The sequence below is a fragment of the Hordeum vulgare genome, chromosome 1H, assembly GCF_904849725.1.
Source record: "Hordeum vulgare subsp. vulgare chromosome 1H, MorexV3_pseudomolecules_assembly, whole genome shotgun sequence".
Classification (NCBI taxonomy): Eukaryota; Viridiplantae; Streptophyta; class Magnoliopsida; order Poales; family Poaceae; genus Hordeum; species Hordeum vulgare.
The window spans coordinates 47,054,577-47,072,551 of NC_058518.1; the positions used below are offsets into that span (position 1 = coordinate 47,054,577).

General features: G+C 46.1%; 1 protein-coding gene, 1 long non-coding RNA gene and 1 pseudogene across 5 annotated transcripts; all 3 read right to left on the minus strand.

Annotated features, from left to right (window-relative positions):
- Positions 1-832: 832 nt before the first annotated feature.
- Positions 833-6,515, minus strand: LOC123415193 (lysosomal protective protein-like). Of its 4 annotated transcripts, none has more exons than XR_006615116.1 (8): positions 6,423-6,515; positions 6,129-6,215; positions 5,937-6,042; positions 5,756-5,854; positions 2,559-2,658; positions 2,363-2,462; positions 2,048-2,261; positions 833-1,109 (listed from the first exon to the last, which is right to left on the minus strand). XR_006615116.1 is itself a non-coding variant. In XM_045106735.1 (7 exons), the coding sequence occupies exons 2-7, from the start codon at positions 6,182-6,184 to the stop codon at positions 2,180-2,182; spliced, it is 504 nt and encodes a 167-aa protein (XP_044962670.1). In that variant the 5' UTR covers positions 6,185-6,215; positions 6,423-6,515; the 3' UTR covers positions 1,925-2,179. The 4 variants fall into 4 exon arrangements, 2 of the variants coding, with proteins under 2 accessions (XP_044962670.1, XP_044962662.1); XR_006615064.1 differs by lacking the exon at positions 833-1,109 and adding an exon at positions 1,146-1,403; XM_045106735.1 differs by lacking the exon at positions 833-1,109 and having other exon boundaries at positions 1,925-2,261; positions 5,937-6,003.
- On the minus strand, positions 3,205-4,985 carry LOC123415557. The gene is made up of 2 exons (XR_006615320.1): positions 4,894-4,985; positions 3,205-4,817 (listed from the first exon to the last, which is right to left on the minus strand). It is a non-coding gene; the product is annotated as an uncharacterized LOC123415557 (long non-coding RNA).
- On the minus strand, positions 6,412-7,865 carry LOC123396407 (annotated as a pseudogene).
- Between the last annotated feature and the right edge of the window lie 10,110 nt (positions 7,866-17,975).

Sequence of the window (17,975 nt, forward strand, 5' to 3'; positions counted from 1 at the left end):
CAAGTAGAGATGCAAACATATGAACTTTCATACAAATAGAGTGAAACTTCATACAAATTGGTCATATAGTTATCACAAGACCATCATGAGAGTTTTACTTATTTTATCTCTAAAAACAACATGAAGGAACAAAAGAGACACACATTGATGCCAGTGTGAGCAGATTCCTCCCTCGACCACAGCCCGTACCCCCTCGCGTCGCTCCCGTGGCGACCAAAAGATCATCACACCCCGTGACCTATTACACGAGTAGTTGTTTGATTTATGTCCCACATTAAACAGATAAAATGTTTCTATTCACGTGAGCAAACGGCTAGAATAAACCTCATTAAAATAGCATGAGTGATTTATCCAAGAGCAAATAGTAGCTAAAACAAATACTACTGGCGGAAGAACAAGAAATAAGGAAATGAAGAGATTATACTTGTGAGTGCTCGGAAGATTATTCCAAAGGAAGTACTTTCTTTTAGCCAATCGCTCAAAGCAAAAGATTAGTGAAATGGGTAAGAAGTACACAGCTTCACAGAATATCTAGTTTTTGTAAATCATGTGCTCTACAAATTTCTGAAATGTGCCACTATAATTGTACAAAAATCTTGCTTTTGAAATATGCCACTGTAATTGTACAAAAATCTTGCCACTGAAATCTGCCAAACTGTCCACATAAGTTCTTCACTTCGGTCATAACCCTATTGATGAAAATAAGAAACTCTCCTAGTTGCATATCTTTTAAAGCAAGAAAATAATTAATAATTACACCTCTCTGTAGTCCGTATTTTCATCCAATTGGATTTCTGCACCAGTGTCTACTCATTCACAATATACAAAGAAATTTAGATAACAGAACATTGTAGATCAGTAGGAAATTTTCATGTTAAAATTCATGTCAACAAAAAGAACAGGCATAGAGCCATCATGAGATTTGGGGCCACAAAAGTAGTAAGGAAAAGGAAGAAACAAACGAAGATAAGGACATTTTTGCTCGGTAGTACTCGATGATCCGTGCTGAAGAGAAAGACATGAGACTTGGACAGAGAAGCGTTGCTCTACGTTGGGAACACACCCATCAATTCATGCACATAAAGGGCACCATCCTCGAGCAAAATCAACTGAAAAAATTGACGTCAAAAAGAGAGGAGTATATCTTCTAACCTCAAATTATAGCTACAACAAAACAATGCTCGGCCTTCTCAAGCAAGGGCAAAATTCAGAGATGTATGTACTGAGGAGGTGTTCAAGTTGAGCAGACGCGAGACACTGGATGTCAAGGGGTACATGGATGTACATCATCGGCGGCGCTGGGGATTTGGCCGCCGCTGATGAAAGTATGACGTCTCTGCTCTCAAACACCACCAGATAGTGGTAAAACATCAGTAGTAGATAGGACACCCAACCGAGAACATCTAAAAAAACACAAATCGTTAATTCACTCTAGTTTATTTTTGATAGGAAAAATAAGCAATAGCGTTGTAAAATAAAAGGAATTGTCAGATTCAGTAGCTTCATATGAGAAATTAAATGGGCAACAAACGACGGTACTCAATAATCAAGTGGGTAAGATACACACAGATCAAATATTATTTTACTAACAGAATATTCTGCTTTTGAAACTACTCCTGTTGGGTCAAATGCTGATATATGAATGTACCCGTGTGTTGCTACGGGTTGAACATTAAATCATTAACCATGTCGAGCTCATACACGTGCACGATGGAAACCTAGAGGCTTCTCCCCATACTCAGATTGATCTAACAATAATTAGATTGTGCAAAGTGCAGTCAACATGGACTTCAATCACTCATTGGGTGTTGAACCAGATCTTAATATTTCCGCAGCACCACACTTTCCGTTTGTGCTAAGAGATAATGTGATCAAGTAAAGATTGTTGTCACCGATTAAACAATATTTATTTCATATAATCATATAAAGATGATATAGCACATTTACTATAAATAATGGTTATTTCTTAAGTCATGGCTCATTGTTCAGTAAGTCAAATCAACCAAGCAGTCTACTTAAGTAGCAGAAATGACAAAGAATGGCTCACTTTTTGTCAAAATATCCAGAAGCAGGCTTTAAAAAAGCACAATCTCATTGTACAATCCCACTGGCAGTAGTCCTCCCCCATCATGTTTATTAACCGATCATCAGGGCAAGGCAAGCATGGCAATCCCGCGTTCTACAACTTGGAGGGCTTAGGGAAGATGTCCGGCGTGAACTTCTGCGCGGTGTTGATGCTCCCCTTGATCTTCAGCTTACCCCTGCACAGCAAACGAGCATGATATGGCTAGGATCCTTTGGAAAAAAAGGGTCTGAACCATCAGTTGTGAGGTTCTTGATTCTTATTTTGGCAGCTCTTTACCTTATAAACGCCATATGCAGGTTCAACTTGCCACTGGTGATGGGGAGGAAGTCGTCGTCCGTGAAGGTGAAGCTCGCGTCCGGCGTCCCCTCGTAGTTCCCTGCACGCCGAGGCCACAACAGAGGAAGAAAGAATTTCTTCAGCAAACACGGTCCAAGAAACTGAAATTCAGAAACCGCGCAAGACGAATCGAGACCTGTGGAGACGAAGCCCTTCTTGAGGTCCATGACGAAGATCTCCTCGTCAACATATTTACAAAATGAGGTCCAGGTTGTTTGGTGCGTCATTGTGGGTTTCTGCAACTAACAATGTCAGCAGCTGCTGTAATCTGAGCTATGACAGAAGCAGTTGTGAATGGAATACAATGTCCAAATTGACTTCGTACAATTATGGTTCTAACCCAAATAGAGCAAGAGAACACAAGAGAAATTATGTTTCCCTATCAGCTATAATCAACCCAAAAAATATAGCTGTTGTCGGAAATATCCAAGCAGAGAAGATAACAGGAAATTTAAAAAAGGGGTCGATGCTTGTATCATAATGGAAAGATAAAACAGGATAGTCATACAGTCAGTGTTACTCATAAACAGGGACACGTGTAGAATCCGACTTGGATTCGCAGACAGGGTGTCCGACTGGCAAGTTTTATTTCTTTGGCATGTCAATTAACAATTTGATCCGACCTTGTCAGGGTGTCCCATTAGAAAAAAAAACAATTGGACATGGCAAATAACATCTTGAATCCGACACGGTTCAGGTGTCCGATTCGGCAAAAAGAAAAAATGGTAGGATGCCAGTGCCTGAGCAATAATGCAGCACATAATCAAAACCTCGCTGGTCCAGACGCATAAGATGTAGTCTCCAAATAAGAATGCATCAACCAACCCTGTTCCAAAATTCAGAGGTTCTCATTCTTGCGACAGCATCACCAATTCAGCTTATCCGGATCTAGATGGTGTGCTGGGCAGAGTTCTTGAGTGTCAGTTGGTGGTTGAACTACTGGTCGTCACACACATTTCGTGGGTGACAAAAATGGTCCTACTTCAGAAACCAAGGGCAGAAACCGCGGACGGGGCTGAGGAGGCAACGAGCCGCGAAGATGTAGAGCACGAACGGCGGCTGCGACAACAGGCCTGTGATGTGATGGTGAGTGACGCCGGCAGGGCGGCAGCTCCCTCTGGATCTCCTTCAACCCTTGGCTCCGGCGACCGTCCGTCGACAGGTCAGGGCTTCATCCGACGGTACTCAATAATCAAGTGGGTAAGATACACACACAGATCAAATATTATTTTACTAACAAAATATTCTGCTTTTGAAACTACTCCTGTTGGGTCAAATGCTGACATATGTTCGAATCTGGGGGATTAAATAGATCTTTGGCATGCTGCCCTTAACAAGGATTATTTTGTGTATTTCTACCTAACTGCTCTTGAGAGTCAAAAAACAGGAAGAAGGATAACACGTTGACCAGGAGGATGCAAGCTAAGCCAGTAGAGCACTGAACCTAGAGTCCATGAATATCATGGTGCATTGCATCTGGAAACTACAATAATTAAGACGACACATATAACATAATTCATTTCTTGTTGGCAGAAGATAATGCAGATGCCACAGTAACCAGAAATTCGACAGGTAATTTGCTAAAAAAGTATTCATATAGAATCTCGGATCCAAATGCAAGGGTGTAAAATCACTAAATTCAAATGGAGTTCACAGAATATAAACCCGGTTTAAACAGATCTTAGAAAGCACGCCCAATTCATATCAAATTCCAGTTTTGATATATTTGCCTGGGTACTGGGGTTACTCTGAATGTTTTCCTAGTGATCGTTTCTGTTTTCGGAAAAGGGCGTCTCCTCAATGCGTCAAGTGTTTTCCAAAACGATGGTAACCAGCAATATTACCATATCGCGACTAATCTTATAAGGTAATACTACCTATTTTCCTGAAAGTAATATTGAAATCTCAGTTTGAGGAGGGACCAGCATAGTAAACATGGTCTTGTAATGTTGAGATTGGAGAAACGATGAATTCTGGCGCCAGAACTAAATAAATCTCAGCACAGCTAAACTGCCTTGGGAACTCCGAACAGAAAACTTGCTTTAGTATTCAAGCCCAAGAACAATTGCTTTGACCTCCTTGATTGCGCCCAAAAACATTTCCTTGGTTTGTGTGTATCCCTTCGGTATCAAGTTCGCATTGTACAAAGAAAAATAAAATCCTCCGTCTATCTGGTTTGGTTTGGCAAGCTGAACCATCTATGATCTCAATAATTTTGCACCACAAATGTTTCATTTGCATAGAAAAAAGAGAGAGGAGAAACTAATACAGAGTAGAGGGAAGTGGACAACCAAATGAATTAGCTTTAGTCGGACTCGTGGGCGATCTGTTCTTGAGCTTAGGAATGCTCTTCGATCGCTTGAGCTTCCAATCCATGCTGACCTGGATTCAACTTCTGGGAGAAGAATCTGAACTCAGGGTTCCTGTGTACCCCCTTATGAACAAACACGCGGCCGAAGCTGACGAAGTACCTGCGGTGGCGGTGGTCGACTCGCCTCCGTGAACGCAGGTTGGCGGCGGCGGTCGCCTACGTGGCAGCGGCGCATCTCAAAGGACAAGGACCTTCTTCAAATCTACCGGATACAGGTACATATTATATCATAGCAAAAGGGCCCATGCGTTGCAACGGGAGAAAGAAATACCACACGGCACACGCTCTTAATTTATAAAAAATGTCTATAATTTGAGAATTTATAGTTACGATACAAATAAAGATGGTCTTATCCTACAAAAATGCAGTTTAAAATTTCACAGGTCTTCTATTTTAACACGGCTTGCATGTAGATTTAATACGTACAAAAAATCAGTCAAGTGACCTTCAGTTTCATCTCTAATCCTGATTTTGTTGACGTGTTCATTCCCAACCCGGATGAGTACCGGTATGAAAGAAAGACGAATAATGACTTATTTATTAAGATTGCACCCTAGATAGTATTTTTATTAAACGTTTAACAGATAAAATAATATCATATTTAAATTCTACATATTTTTCTAATCAAATTCCATGTATAATATGTTAAATTTAGAGTTACGGTTTAAAAGATATGAGTATTTTAAAAAATATTTAATATATACTACGAGTTTAATGTCATAAACAGTAAGGACTTTTTTATAAAATCATCTCGGTGGGTTTTCCGACGGAAGCGATAGCCTCTTTATTATTAGGTAAAGATTATTAAGCAAATAAACCTTCCAAAGGAAAACATTAATTAACTCATAGCAAGTGGCAACTCTATTTTCACGTAGTAGCAATTGCCAACTCCTGCATGACTCACCGACCTTCTATGTAATGTAAGGTGGAAGCATCCCTTTCAGGAAAGAGGTCAACATTACCAGCGCTCTCTCAGGCTGTAAGGACGGAACAAGATGACCGGCACCTCTCACTGATAGAAATGTCAATCCTCCGGCGTACTGCTGAACATATCCTGCCACCTAACCAGTGAGTGAAGCTGTCAGTTCAGAGTGACCAAAATATTGTAGATGAATAATGTTTTCGATGATGAGATTTAATTACCTCCCCCTTTGCCACCCATGGGCGCCATGGAGTAGTCACAGGAAGGCCAAGGTCTTGAATAGAGTACCTCGTCGCCGGAAGAGGGCATACGGAGTCGAAATCACCATTGTAAAATGCAGGAAAGTTTATTGTACTACTAAAACTAAATATTTTTTAGGTGTCTGAGAATAACTGATGTTAATCTGTTACTACCTGAATATCCAAACGGGAAGCTTGTTCTCGATCAAGAACTTGATGGATGGCAACATAGTCACTCGCGCATCTTTCCACTTGAAGTTTCTGCAAGCATGAATCACACGGTTAACTTTCGGACGTGTGGGTGAAAATCATTGCAAAGTTGTTGACCGGTATATGCTAAATTAGTGTCCAGTTCATCTAATTACTTGCAGGGTGACCACTCTGTCATCCTAGCGTGGAAAGCGTCCTGCACTGCTGGATCATTAGATAGGCATTGATAGGATAATCACTGCACGGATCATACCCTACCTTTAGTCGGACTCGTGGGCGATCTGTTCTTGAGCTTAGGAACGCTCTTCGGTCGCTTGAATGCTGGGTGGAGCAACCCGTAATCATACTTCATATCAAGAGGGTTACTGGTCTCGTTCCTGATCCTCTTGATCCTCCTGCTCGCAAGAGACTTGTGCTCAAACCCATACATGTGCAAGACCTGGTTGTCCCCGAAATTGAAGGCACGGTCCATCTGCTTGAGGCATCTCTCAACAGGGTAATCCCCAAACTTGGAGCATGGCTTGCACCCGACAAAGTGAGTGAGCAGCGGCCACCGATGATCGCTGAGCCCTGGCTGGTAATTCTCAAGCATCTCCTCGTACCTGTCCACCAAGATCCCCCAGTAGCCATGGAAGTAGTAGCCATTCTCAAGATACACCTTGTTACCCCATTTCTCACGCTGGGTAGCGAGGATGTACACCATGGCCGACTGATCGTCGGCTTCGAAGACCGGCCGGTCCTTGAGGTACTTGGTGAGCACCTTCCCAGCCTCAATACGAACAGGACCCTTGGGCCCCATGGGCGCCCAGGTGCCGAGGTAATCGAGAGATCACTGGCAGTTGCGCAGCAAGAAGCTACCGGTGTTGAGACCAATCTAGTTCTTGTCGTCGTAGACCATCTCGTCCCAGCCGTGCAGGATGAAGTTGTATGGGCCGTAGCGCTCCCACGACAGCTCGAAGGCCATGTCGGTGAACATGGCGTCGGAGTCCATCTACCAGAAGAACTCGACCTCCGGGTGGGCCAGGAAGAGCGCGCGGAGGAGCGGGAGCTTGGCCCAGAAGCCGGCGAGCTCGGCGTCGAGGAGCGCCATGTTGTAGAAGATCTCGAGGCCGTGGATGCGGCAGTAGTCGATCTTGTTCTTGATGGACTTGAGGAGGTAGTGGTCGCCGACGGGGTTCTCGCAGGACTTGGGCGAGGACCCCGTGACGAGCATGACCCGCGGCTTGACGTTGTTGAGGAAGGGCGGGGTCTCCGGGTGGCGGCGGTTCCAGGCGGCCCGCTGCTCGTCCCAGTCGGAGATCTTGGGGTCGAGCGTGTAGGGTGGGTCCCGGAGCGACCTTGGCTGCGGCTCCGGCTCGTCGTCCCGGGCGGCTGCCTTGGACCTGGCGTCGAAGGCGGCGTCGGCGGCGCCGTAGGCCTTGGAGCGGGCCCGGAGATCTTCGTCACCGACAAGGCCGACTACGTCGACTCGAACCCCGGCCACCGCTTCGAGGACATCCACGAGAAGATCTTCGGCGCCACCGACACCTCCGCGGTTCCGCACTCGATGTCGGGCTTCGCGCAGAACGGCCGACTGGCGCAGCGGCAACAGTTGTAGCGGTGCGCGACATCGGGGTGGAGGGATGGGGGCGCTGGTCGAGGAGGGATGTGGATAAGAAGACCTTGACCACGGGGAGGGGTGTTTCTATAAAAACGAAACATTTTTTAACTAAACAAAGGACTGCGGGTTGATTATCGTAAAATAGAAGGGTTTTTATGCAAAAACGCCACGACGGCCGATTGATTTGATGCAAAGTAACGAGGTGGTACTGTTTACGAGTTCTAATCCTCACACCCGAACGAAAAATTAACAGGGGAGGGGCGAAGGCTGCCACGTAGGCGATGAGATGCGTTGGAGTGAGACTGCGGGTTGATTATCAGTAAACTCAGGGGGTTTTCTGTAAAAGAACCCCGACTAACGGCAGAAGCAGTCCACGCTTTATTATTAGGGAGAGAGGAGAGATAGATGATAGATGATGAAAACATTGAAAGGTTTAAAAAAATGGTGCTCAAACAAATTTATAACCCATGAAATCTCACTTAAAGGTCTACAGAAGCTATATCCGAGCAACACATCTAGGGTTTGCCATGGATAAGCAATTGCCACAGTAGTATAAAAGAGGTAAAAGGCATTGGTGGAACAAACACACGAGCAAATAAGCAAACCAGGTTCACGCAAAACATATGTTCTCAAACATTACGATTTAAACTGAGACTGTTGAAATTTGGAGGTGGGCCTTAGGTCCATTAGAGAATTTCAGAAAATCTACAAGGGCCCATGTAGGTGGTGGCATGGCAAGGTGGTGGGAGTTTAGTCCCACCCCGCTAGTGGAGGAGAGTTTGGACCCCTTTATAAGGGTCTCTCTTCCACATGCTATTGGAGAGTGAGAAGAGAAGGTGCCCTCGCGCACTCCTCCTCCGCCGCCCGCCGCGCCGCGGGTTGCGGGAATGAGCCGAGCCGAGCTCATACCTACGCGCTTATTTTTGCCGGTCAGGAACAGAGAATACGTAACGGACAAGGAACGATCCGAGACGTCGGATCGTGGCTGTTACCGACTCGGACGTGGGCTTGGCCCACGTCTCTACACCCAGCCGCCTTTATAAGCACGCGATCGCCTACGCTAGCCGTCACGAGAATCAGATCACATCTGCCTCACGCCTTCGTTCCTTGACTGCTGCTGCCGCCGGCGACTCTGTCCCGTTTACCGCGTACACGGTCGACGGGAGAGCAGGCCTCCGAAACCTCGCCTCTCCGGTTCCTGTACGGGAGAGGGGCGATTAGGTTTTTGGGGAGCGATCACGCGACTGCTCGCCTCCGTCCGTCTGCTTCGTCTACGTCCGCGTCGCCCTCGTCATCGCCATGTCTTCACCAAGCGAAGCTGATCGTCTCCGCGAGGAAGCCGAGAAGAAGACGGCAGAGGATACTGCCGCCGCCACCGCTGCTGCTGCTACGGCTAACTGGCCGATTGGAGGGTATGACTCGTTTATGATATGCAAAGCACTTCTAGACAGGAATCTGAGATAACTCCGGAGCCTGCCATTCCTATGGAATATTATGAACAAACACATGATGAAAATCCTGAGGAGGATGACGAGGAAGCCCGTGGTAGGGGCAAGAGGCAAAGGACTGCAAAGACCTTTGGTGATGATTTCTTCGTATACCTCGTGGATGATAATCCCACTTCTATTTCAGAAGCGTATGCTTCTCCAGATGCTGATTACTGGAAAGCTGCTGTCCGTAGCGAGATGGACTCCATCATGGCTAACGGGACATGGGAAATCACTGATCGTCCCTATGGTTGCAAACCATTGGGATGCAAGTGGGTGTTCAAAAAGAAGCTTAGGCCCGACGGTACGATTGAAAAGTACAAGGCTAGGCTTGTGGCCAAGGGCTATGCCCAGAAAGAAGAGGAAGATTTCTTCGATACTTATTCACCTGTGGCTAGACTGACCACCATTAGAGTAGTACTCTCATTGGCGGCCTCTCATGGTCTTCTCGTTCATCAAATGGACGTTAGGACGGCTTTCCTGAATGGAGAGCTAAATGAGGAAATCTATATGCAACAGCCAGATGGCTTTGTGATAGAAGGTCAGGAAGGAAAGGTGTGTAAGTTGCTGAAATCTTTATATGGTCTGAGACAAGCACCTAAGCAATGGCATGAGAAGTTTAATACAACTCTGACATCTGTTGGCTTCGTTGTTAATGAAGCTGACAAATGTGTATACTATCGCCATGGTGGGGGCGAAGGAGTTATATTGTGCTTGTATGTTGATGACATACTGATATTTGGAACCAACCTCAAAGTAATTGAGGAGGTTAAGTCTTTTCTGTCTCAAAACTTTGAGATGAAGGACCTTGGGGTGGCTGATGTTATCTTGAACATCAAGCTGTTGAGAGATGATGAGGGTGGGATTACACTTCTGCAATCCCACTATGTTGATAAGATTTTGAGTCGCTTTGGATATTCAGACTGCAAAATTTGTCAAACACCATATGATCCTAGTGTGCTTATTCGAAAGTTTAAACGCACAGCTATAGATCAATTGAGATTCTCTCAAATTATCGGTTCACTTATGTACCTAGCTAGCGCAACGAGGCCTGACATCGCGTTTGCTGTGAGCAAACTTAGCCGGTTTGTTGCAAACCCGGGCGATGTTCATTGGCGTGCTGTTGAAAGAATTATGCGCTACTTGAAAGGTACTGTCAACCATGGGCTTCACTATACGGGATTCCCATCGGTACTTGAAGGGTATAGTGATGCGAATTGGATCTCTGATGCTGATGAGATGAAGGCCACTACTGGGTATATGTTTACTCTTGGGGGTGGTGCTGTTTCCTGGAAGTCTTGCAAGCAAACGATCTTAACAAGATCGACAATGGAAGCAGAATTTACAGCATTAGACACATCTGGTGTCGAAGCAGAATTTCTTCGAGATCTTTTGATGGACTTACCTGTGGTTGAGAAGCCGGTTCCGGCTATCCTTATGAACTGCGATAATCAGACGGTTATTGTTAAAGTGAAGAGTTCAAAGGACAATATGAAGTCCAACAAACATATAAGAATGAGATTGAAGTCTGTCAGACGTTTGAGAAACTCCGGAGTGATAGCGTTGGATTATATCCAAACGGCTAAGAATCTGGCAGATCCCTTTACTAAAGGGCTATCACGTGTTGTGATAGATAGTGCATCGAGGGAGATGGGTATGAGACCTACATGAGTTGCCATGGTAGTAACCTAACCTATATGATCGGAGATCCCGTGAAGTAGGACCTGGGAAAACAAGCCAGTGGTGAACCGAGGAGAGTAACTTTACTAACCCACTCCGTTGGAGATGCAATACTCTCGGATACTGTACGGTAGGCTGACTACTGTCTTAATGTGTTCTAAAGCTTACATGTAAGCAAGATGCTGTCCTACAGAGCGATCTTTGGAGGAACACACCTATATGAGCTTGACTGCTGGTCACAGTCTATGAGGTTTGGGTGATCTCTAGTAGACTCATGAATAGGCCAGGAGTGTGACTAATATGCTCCACCCGAGGGGTCACCTTCGGCAGTCTAGTACTAGTAAGACTTGTGGTGAAGCTCTTTTACGCCAAGCTGACAATTCAAGGCATAGTCCATTGTTCAGTTGTAAAGGAGTGTAGCTACTTGTTCTAGGTGAAGCTCAACCTTAATAGGTCTTCACTGAAATGCTGGTATATTGAAACAGTGATTGGAACGAGGGAACACGATGTGCCCTTGAGATCTGGTGGGGGATTGTTGAAATTTGGAGGTGGGCCTTAGGCCCATTAGAGAATTTCAGAAAATCTACAAGGGCCCATGTAGGTGGTGGCATGGCAAGGTGGTGGGAGTTTAGTCCCACCCCGCTAGTGGAGGAGAGTTTGGACCCCTTTATAAGGGTCTCTCTTCCACATGCTATTGGAGAGTGAGAAGAGAAGGTGCCCTTGCGCACTCCTCCTCCGCCGCCCGCCTCGCCACGCCACGCCACGCCTCGTCACGACGCGCCGCGGGTTGCGGGAATGAGCCGAGCCGAGCTCATACCTACGCGCTTATTTTTGCCGGTCAGGAACGGAGAATACGTAACGGACAAGGAACGATCCGAGACATCGGATCGTGGCTGTTACCGACTCGGACGTGGGCTTGGCCCACGTCTCTCCACCCAGCCGCCTTTATAAGCACGCGATCGCCTACCCTAGCCGTCACGAGAATCAGATCACATCTGCCTCACGCCTTCGTTCCTTGACTGCTGCTGCCGCCGGCGACTCCGTCCCGTTTACCGCATACACGGTCGACAGGAGAGCAGGCCTCCGAAACCTCGCCTCTCCGGTTCCTGTACGGGAGAGGGGCGATTAGGTTTTTGGGGAGCGATCACGCGACTGCTCGCCTCCGTCCGTCTGCTTCGTCTAGGTCCGCGTCGCCCTCGTCTTCGCCATGTCTTCACCAAGCGAAGCTGATCGTCTCCGCGAGGAAGCCGAGAAGAAGACGGCAGAGGATACTGCCGCCGCCGCCGCTGCTGCTACTACGGCCAACTGGCCGATTGGAGGGTATGACTCGTTTATCCTCATGTTCGTATTTATTCTAGCAGTACTACTTGTTTACATAGATGTATCCACTATATGCGTAGTATGTGCTAGGTTAGCTCAAGATCAGTATGTCATTAGTCTAGTCAATGCCATGCTAGTTATTATTTTGTGGATTAATGTACTCGGAAAATTGCCTATTTACTCAACAATCCAAAAACCTAATGTCTGTAGGAATTTTTCGAGTAATGGTTTTGATGCTGCACTGAAACCGGATAAGTTTACCGGTACTTTTTTCAAGCGTTGGCAAACGAGAACCACCTTATGGCTCACGGCTATGAACGTGTTCTGGGTAGCCGGTGTCACTCCTAGGGAAACTATCACTCCTGAACAGGAGAAGATGTTTAAGGAGGCCACCGTCCTATTCCTTGGAGCAGTCATTAGCGTGATCGGAGATAAGCTGGTTGATGCATATTTACATATGCATGTTGCCAAGGACTTGTGGGAGGCGCTCTAATCTAAATTCGGGGCCACCGATGCTGGGAGTGAGATGTATGTTATGGAGCAGTTCCACGATTACAAGATGGTTGACAACCGTTCTGTATTGGAACAAGCTCATGAGATAATATGCATAGCTAAGGAACTTGAGGTTCTTCAGTGCAATTTGCCGGGCAAGTTTGTCGCGGGCTGTATAATTGCTAAGCTCCCTAATTCCTGGAGGAACTTTGCTACTACTCTGAAACATCAGAGGCGTGAGTTCTCAGTAGAGGACATCATCGGCCATCTGAGTGTTGAGCAGAACTCGAGAGCAAAGGACTCCAACGGAAAAGCGGTGGAAAGCTCTTCTGCTGCCAATATGGTACATCAGAGGAACTTCAATTCTCACAAGCCCAAGGGAAAGAACTCTGTCCAACAGAATACCGACTTCAAGAAGAAGGGGAAGAAGCCCTTCAAGAAGAATAAGAAGGGAGATGGCTGCTATACTTGTGGTTCAGAGGAACATTGGGCAAACAAATGCCCAAACAAGCACAAGAAGCCGGCGCAGGACTCCAAGTCTGCAAACATGATTGTGGGAAACAATGAAAGTGGTGCATCTGGGTACGGTAATTTACTTACTGTATTTACAGTTTGTCAGTCCACCGATTGGTGGGTGGACATGGGTGCAAATATTCATGTCTGTGCTGACTTATCTTTGTTCTCTTCTTATCAGGCCACCGGTCGCGGGTCCGTATTGATGGGGAATGGCGCGAGTGATTCTGTTCTTGGTGTTGGCACGGTCGATCTGAAGTTTACTTCGGGAAGGATCGTGCAGCTGAAGAACGTGCAGCATGTCCCCGCCATCAAGAAGAATCTCGTTAGTGGCTCCCTTCTGTGTAGAGAAGGGTTTAAGTTGGTGTTCGAGTCTAATAAAGTAGTAGTTACGAAATATGGACTTTTCGTTGGAAAAGGTTATGAATGCGGAGGTCTGTTCCGCCTTTCTCTAGCAGATTTTTGTAATAAAGTCGTGAACAATATTCATTCGAGTGTTAATGAATCTGAAGTTTGGCATTCACGTCTTTGTCACATAAGTTTCGGTGTTATGTCGCGGCTAGCAAAACTGAATTTAATCCCAACTTTCACTTTAGCCAAAGGTTCTAAGTGCCACTCGTGTGTGCAAGCAAAGCAACCTCGCAAGCCTCACAAGGCTGCAGAGGAGAGACACTTGGCACCATTAGAACTCATACATTCTGATCTTTGTGAGATGAATGGTGTGTTGACTAAAGGTGGAAAGAAATACTTCATGACATTGATAGATGATTCCACTAGATTTTGCTATGTGTATCTGTTAAATACTAAAGATGAGGCTCTACACTACTTTAAAATCTATAAGGCAGAAGTTGAGAATCAACTTGAAAAGAAAATGAAACGAGTCCGGTCTGATCATGGTGGAGAGTACTTCTCAAACGAATTTGATTCATTTTGTGCGGAACACGACATTATTCATGAGAGGACGCCTCCCTATTCACCCCAGTCAAACGGGGTTGCCGAGCGGAAAAACCGTACTCTAACTGATTTGGTTAACGCCATGTTAGATACATCGGGTTTATCCAAGGCATGGTGGGGGGAGGCTATATTGACCGCGTGTCATGTCCTGAATAAAGTTCCTACAAAAGATAATGAGGTCACTCCCTACGAGGAGTGGTCGAAGAGAAGGACGACACTCTCGTACTTACGTACTTGGGGCTGCTTGGCGAAAGTCAATGTACCGATCCCCAAGAAGCGTAAGCTTGGACCAAAGACTGTGGATTGCGTTAATTTGGGATACGCTAAGAATAGCGTAGGCTATAGATTTCTAGTAGTGAAATCTGAGGTACCTGATGTGAAGGTCGGTACAATAATGGAGTCGAGGGATGCTACATTCTTTGAGGATATATTTCCCATGAGAGATATGCAAAGCACTTCTAGACAGGAATCTGAGATAACTCCTGAGCCTGCCATTCCTATGGAATATTATGAACAAACACATGATGAAAATCCTGAGGAGGATGACGAGGAAGCCCGTGGTAGGGGCAAGAGACAAAGGACTGCAAAGACCTTTGGTGATGATTTCTTCGTATACCTCGTGGATGATAATCCCACTTCAATTTCAGAAGCGTATGCTTCTCCAAATGCTGATTACTGGAAAGCTGCTGTCCGTAGCGAGATGGACTCCATCATGGCTAACGGGACATGGGAAATCACTGATCGTCCCTATGGTTGCAAACCATTGGGATGCAAGTGGGTGTTCAAAAAGAAGCTTAGGCCCGACGGTACGATTGGAAAGTACAAGGCTAGGCTTGTGGCCAAGGGCTATGCCCAGAAAGAAGAGGAAGATTTCTTCGATACTTATTCACCTGTGGCTAGACTGACCACCATTAGAGTACTACTCTCATTGGCGGCCTCTCATGGTCTTCTCGTTCATCAAATGGACGTTAAGACGGCTTTCCTGAATGGAGAGCTAAATGAGGAAATCTATATGCAACAGCCAGATGGCTTTGTGATAGAAGGTCAGGAAGGAAAGGTGTGTAAGTTGCTGAAATCTTTATATGGTCTGAGACAAGCACCTAAGCAATGGCATGAGAAGTTTAATACAACTCTGACATCTGTTGGCTTCGTTGTTAATGAAGCTGACAAATGTGTATACTATCGCCATGGTGGGGGCGAAGGAGTTATATTGTGCTTGTATGTTGATGACATACTGATATTTGGAACCAACCTCAAAGTAATTGAGGAGGTTAAGTCTTTTCTGTCTCAAAACTTTGAGATGAAGGACCTTGGGGTGGCTGATGTTATCTTGAACATCAAGCTGTTGAGAGATGATGAGGGTGGGATTACACTTCTGCAATCCCACTATGTTGATAAGATTTTGAGTCGCTTTGGATATTCAGACTGCAAAATTTGTCAAACACCATATGATCCTAGTGTGCTTATTCGAAAGTTTAAAGGCACAGCTATAGATCAATTGAGATTCTCTCAAATTATCGGTTCACTTATGTACCTAGCTAGCGCAACGAGGCCTGACATCGCGTTTGCTGTGAGCAAACTTAGCCGGTTTGTTGCAAACCCGGGCGATGTTCATTGGCGTGCTGTTGAAAGAATTATGCGCTACTTGAAAGGTACTGTCAACCACGGGCTTCACTATACGGGATTCCCATCGGTACTTGAAGGGTATAGTGATGCGAATTGGATCTCTGATGCTGATGAGATGAAGGCCACTACTGGGTATATGTTTACTCTTGGGGGTGGTGCTGTTTCCTGGAAGTCTTGCAAGCAAACGATCTTAACAAGATCGACAATGGAAGCAGAATTTACAGCATTAGACACATCTGGTGTCGAAGCAGAATTTCTTCGAGATCTTTTGATGGACTTACCTGTGGTTGAGAAGCCGGTTCCGGCTATCCTTATGAACTGCGATAATCAGACGGTTATTGTTAAAGTGAAGAGTTCAAAGGACAATATGAAGTCCAACAAACATATAAGAATGAGATTGAAGTCTGTCAGACGTTTGAGAAACTCCGGAGTGATAGCGTTGGATTATATCCAAACGGCTAAGAATCTGGCAGATCCCTTTACTAAAGGGCTATCACGTGTTGTGATAGATAGTGCATCGAGGGAGATGGGTATGAGACCTACATGAGTTGCCATGGTAGTAACCTAACCTATATGATCGGAGATCCCGTGAAGTAGGACCTGGGAAAACAAGCCAGTGGTGAACCGAGGAGAGTAACTTTACTAACCCACTCCGTTGGAGATGCAATACTCTCGGATACTGTACGGTAGGCTGACTACTGTCTTAATGTGTTCTAAAGCTTACATGTAAGCAAGATGCTGTCCTACAGAGCGATCTTTGGAGGAACACACCTATATGAGCTTGACTGCTGGTCACAGTCTATGAGGTTTGGGTGATCTCTAGTAGACTCATGAATAGGCCAGGAGTGTGACTAATATGCTCCACCCGAGGGGTCACCTTCGGCAGTCTAGTACTAGTAAGACTTGTGGTGAAGCTCTTTTACGCCAAGCTGACAATTCAAGGCATAGTCCATTGTTCAGTTGTAAAGGAGTGTAGCTACTTGTTCTAGGTGAAGCTCAACCTTAATAGGTCTTCACTGAAATGCTGGTATATTGAAACAGTGATTGGAACGAGGGAACACGATGTGCCCTTGAGATCTGGTGGGGGATTGTTGAAATTTGGAGGTGGGCCTTAGGCCCATTAGAGAATTTCAGAAAATCTACAAGGGCCCATGTAGGTGGTGGCATGGCAAGGTGGTGGGAGTTTAGTCCCACCCCGCTAGTGGAGGAGAGTTTGGACCCCTTTATAAGGGTCTCTCTTCCACATGCTATTGGAGAGTGAGAAGAGAAGGTGCTCTTGCGCACTCCTCCTCCGCCGCCCGCCTCGCCATGCCACGCCACGCCTCGCCACGCCACGCCACGCCTCGTCACGACGCGCCGCGGGTTGCGGGAATGAGCCGAGCCGAGCTCATACCTACGCGCTTATTTTTGCCGGTCAGGAACGGAGAATACGTAACGGACAAGGAACGATCCGAGACATCGGATCGTGGCTGTTACCAACTCGGACGTGGGCTTGGCCCACGTCTCTCCACCCAGCCGCCTTTATAAGCACGCGATCGCCTACCCTAGCCGTCACGAGAATCAGATCACATCTGCCTCACGCCTTCGTTCCTTGACTGCTGCTGCCGCCGGCGACTCCGTCCCGTTTACCGCGTACACGGTCGACAGGAGAGCAGGCCTCCGAAACCTCGCCTCTCCGTTTCCTGTACGGGAGAGGGGCGATTAGGTTTTTGGGGAGCGATCACGCGACTGCTCGCCTCCGTCCGTCTGCTTCGTCTACGTCCGCGTCACCCTCGTCATCGCCATGTCTTCACCAAGCGAAGCTGATCGTCTCCGCGAGGAAGCCGAGAAGAAGACGGCAGAGGATACTGCCGCCGCCGCCGCTGCTGCTACGGCCAACTGGCCGATTGGAGGGTATGACTCGTTTATCCTCATGTTCGTATTTATTCTAGCAGTACTACTTGTTTGCATAGATGTATCCACTATATGCGTAGTATGTGCTAGGTTAGCTCAAGATCAGTATGTCATTTGTCTAGTCAATGCCATGCTAGTTATTATTTTGTGGATTAATGTACTTGGAAAATTGCCTATTTACTCAACAGAGACTATAAGAGTAAGGAAAGGAGATCTACTGCTGTATGACAAGTTGCACCGACAAAG

Coding starts and splice junctions, on each gene's coding strand:
- LOC123415193 (XM_045106727.1), bottom strand. CDS start 6,184: ATGTTGCCATCCATCAAGTTCTTGATCGAGAACAAGCTTCCCGTTTGG. Junction 2,463..2,558: donor GAAGGGCTTCGTCTCCACAG/GTCTCGATTCGT, acceptor CTCGGCGTGCAG/GGAACTACGAGGGGACGCCG. Junction 2,262..2,362: donor CTGCATATGGCGTTTATAAG/GTAAAGAGCTGC, acceptor TTTGCTGTGCAG/GGGTAAGCTGAAGATCAAGG.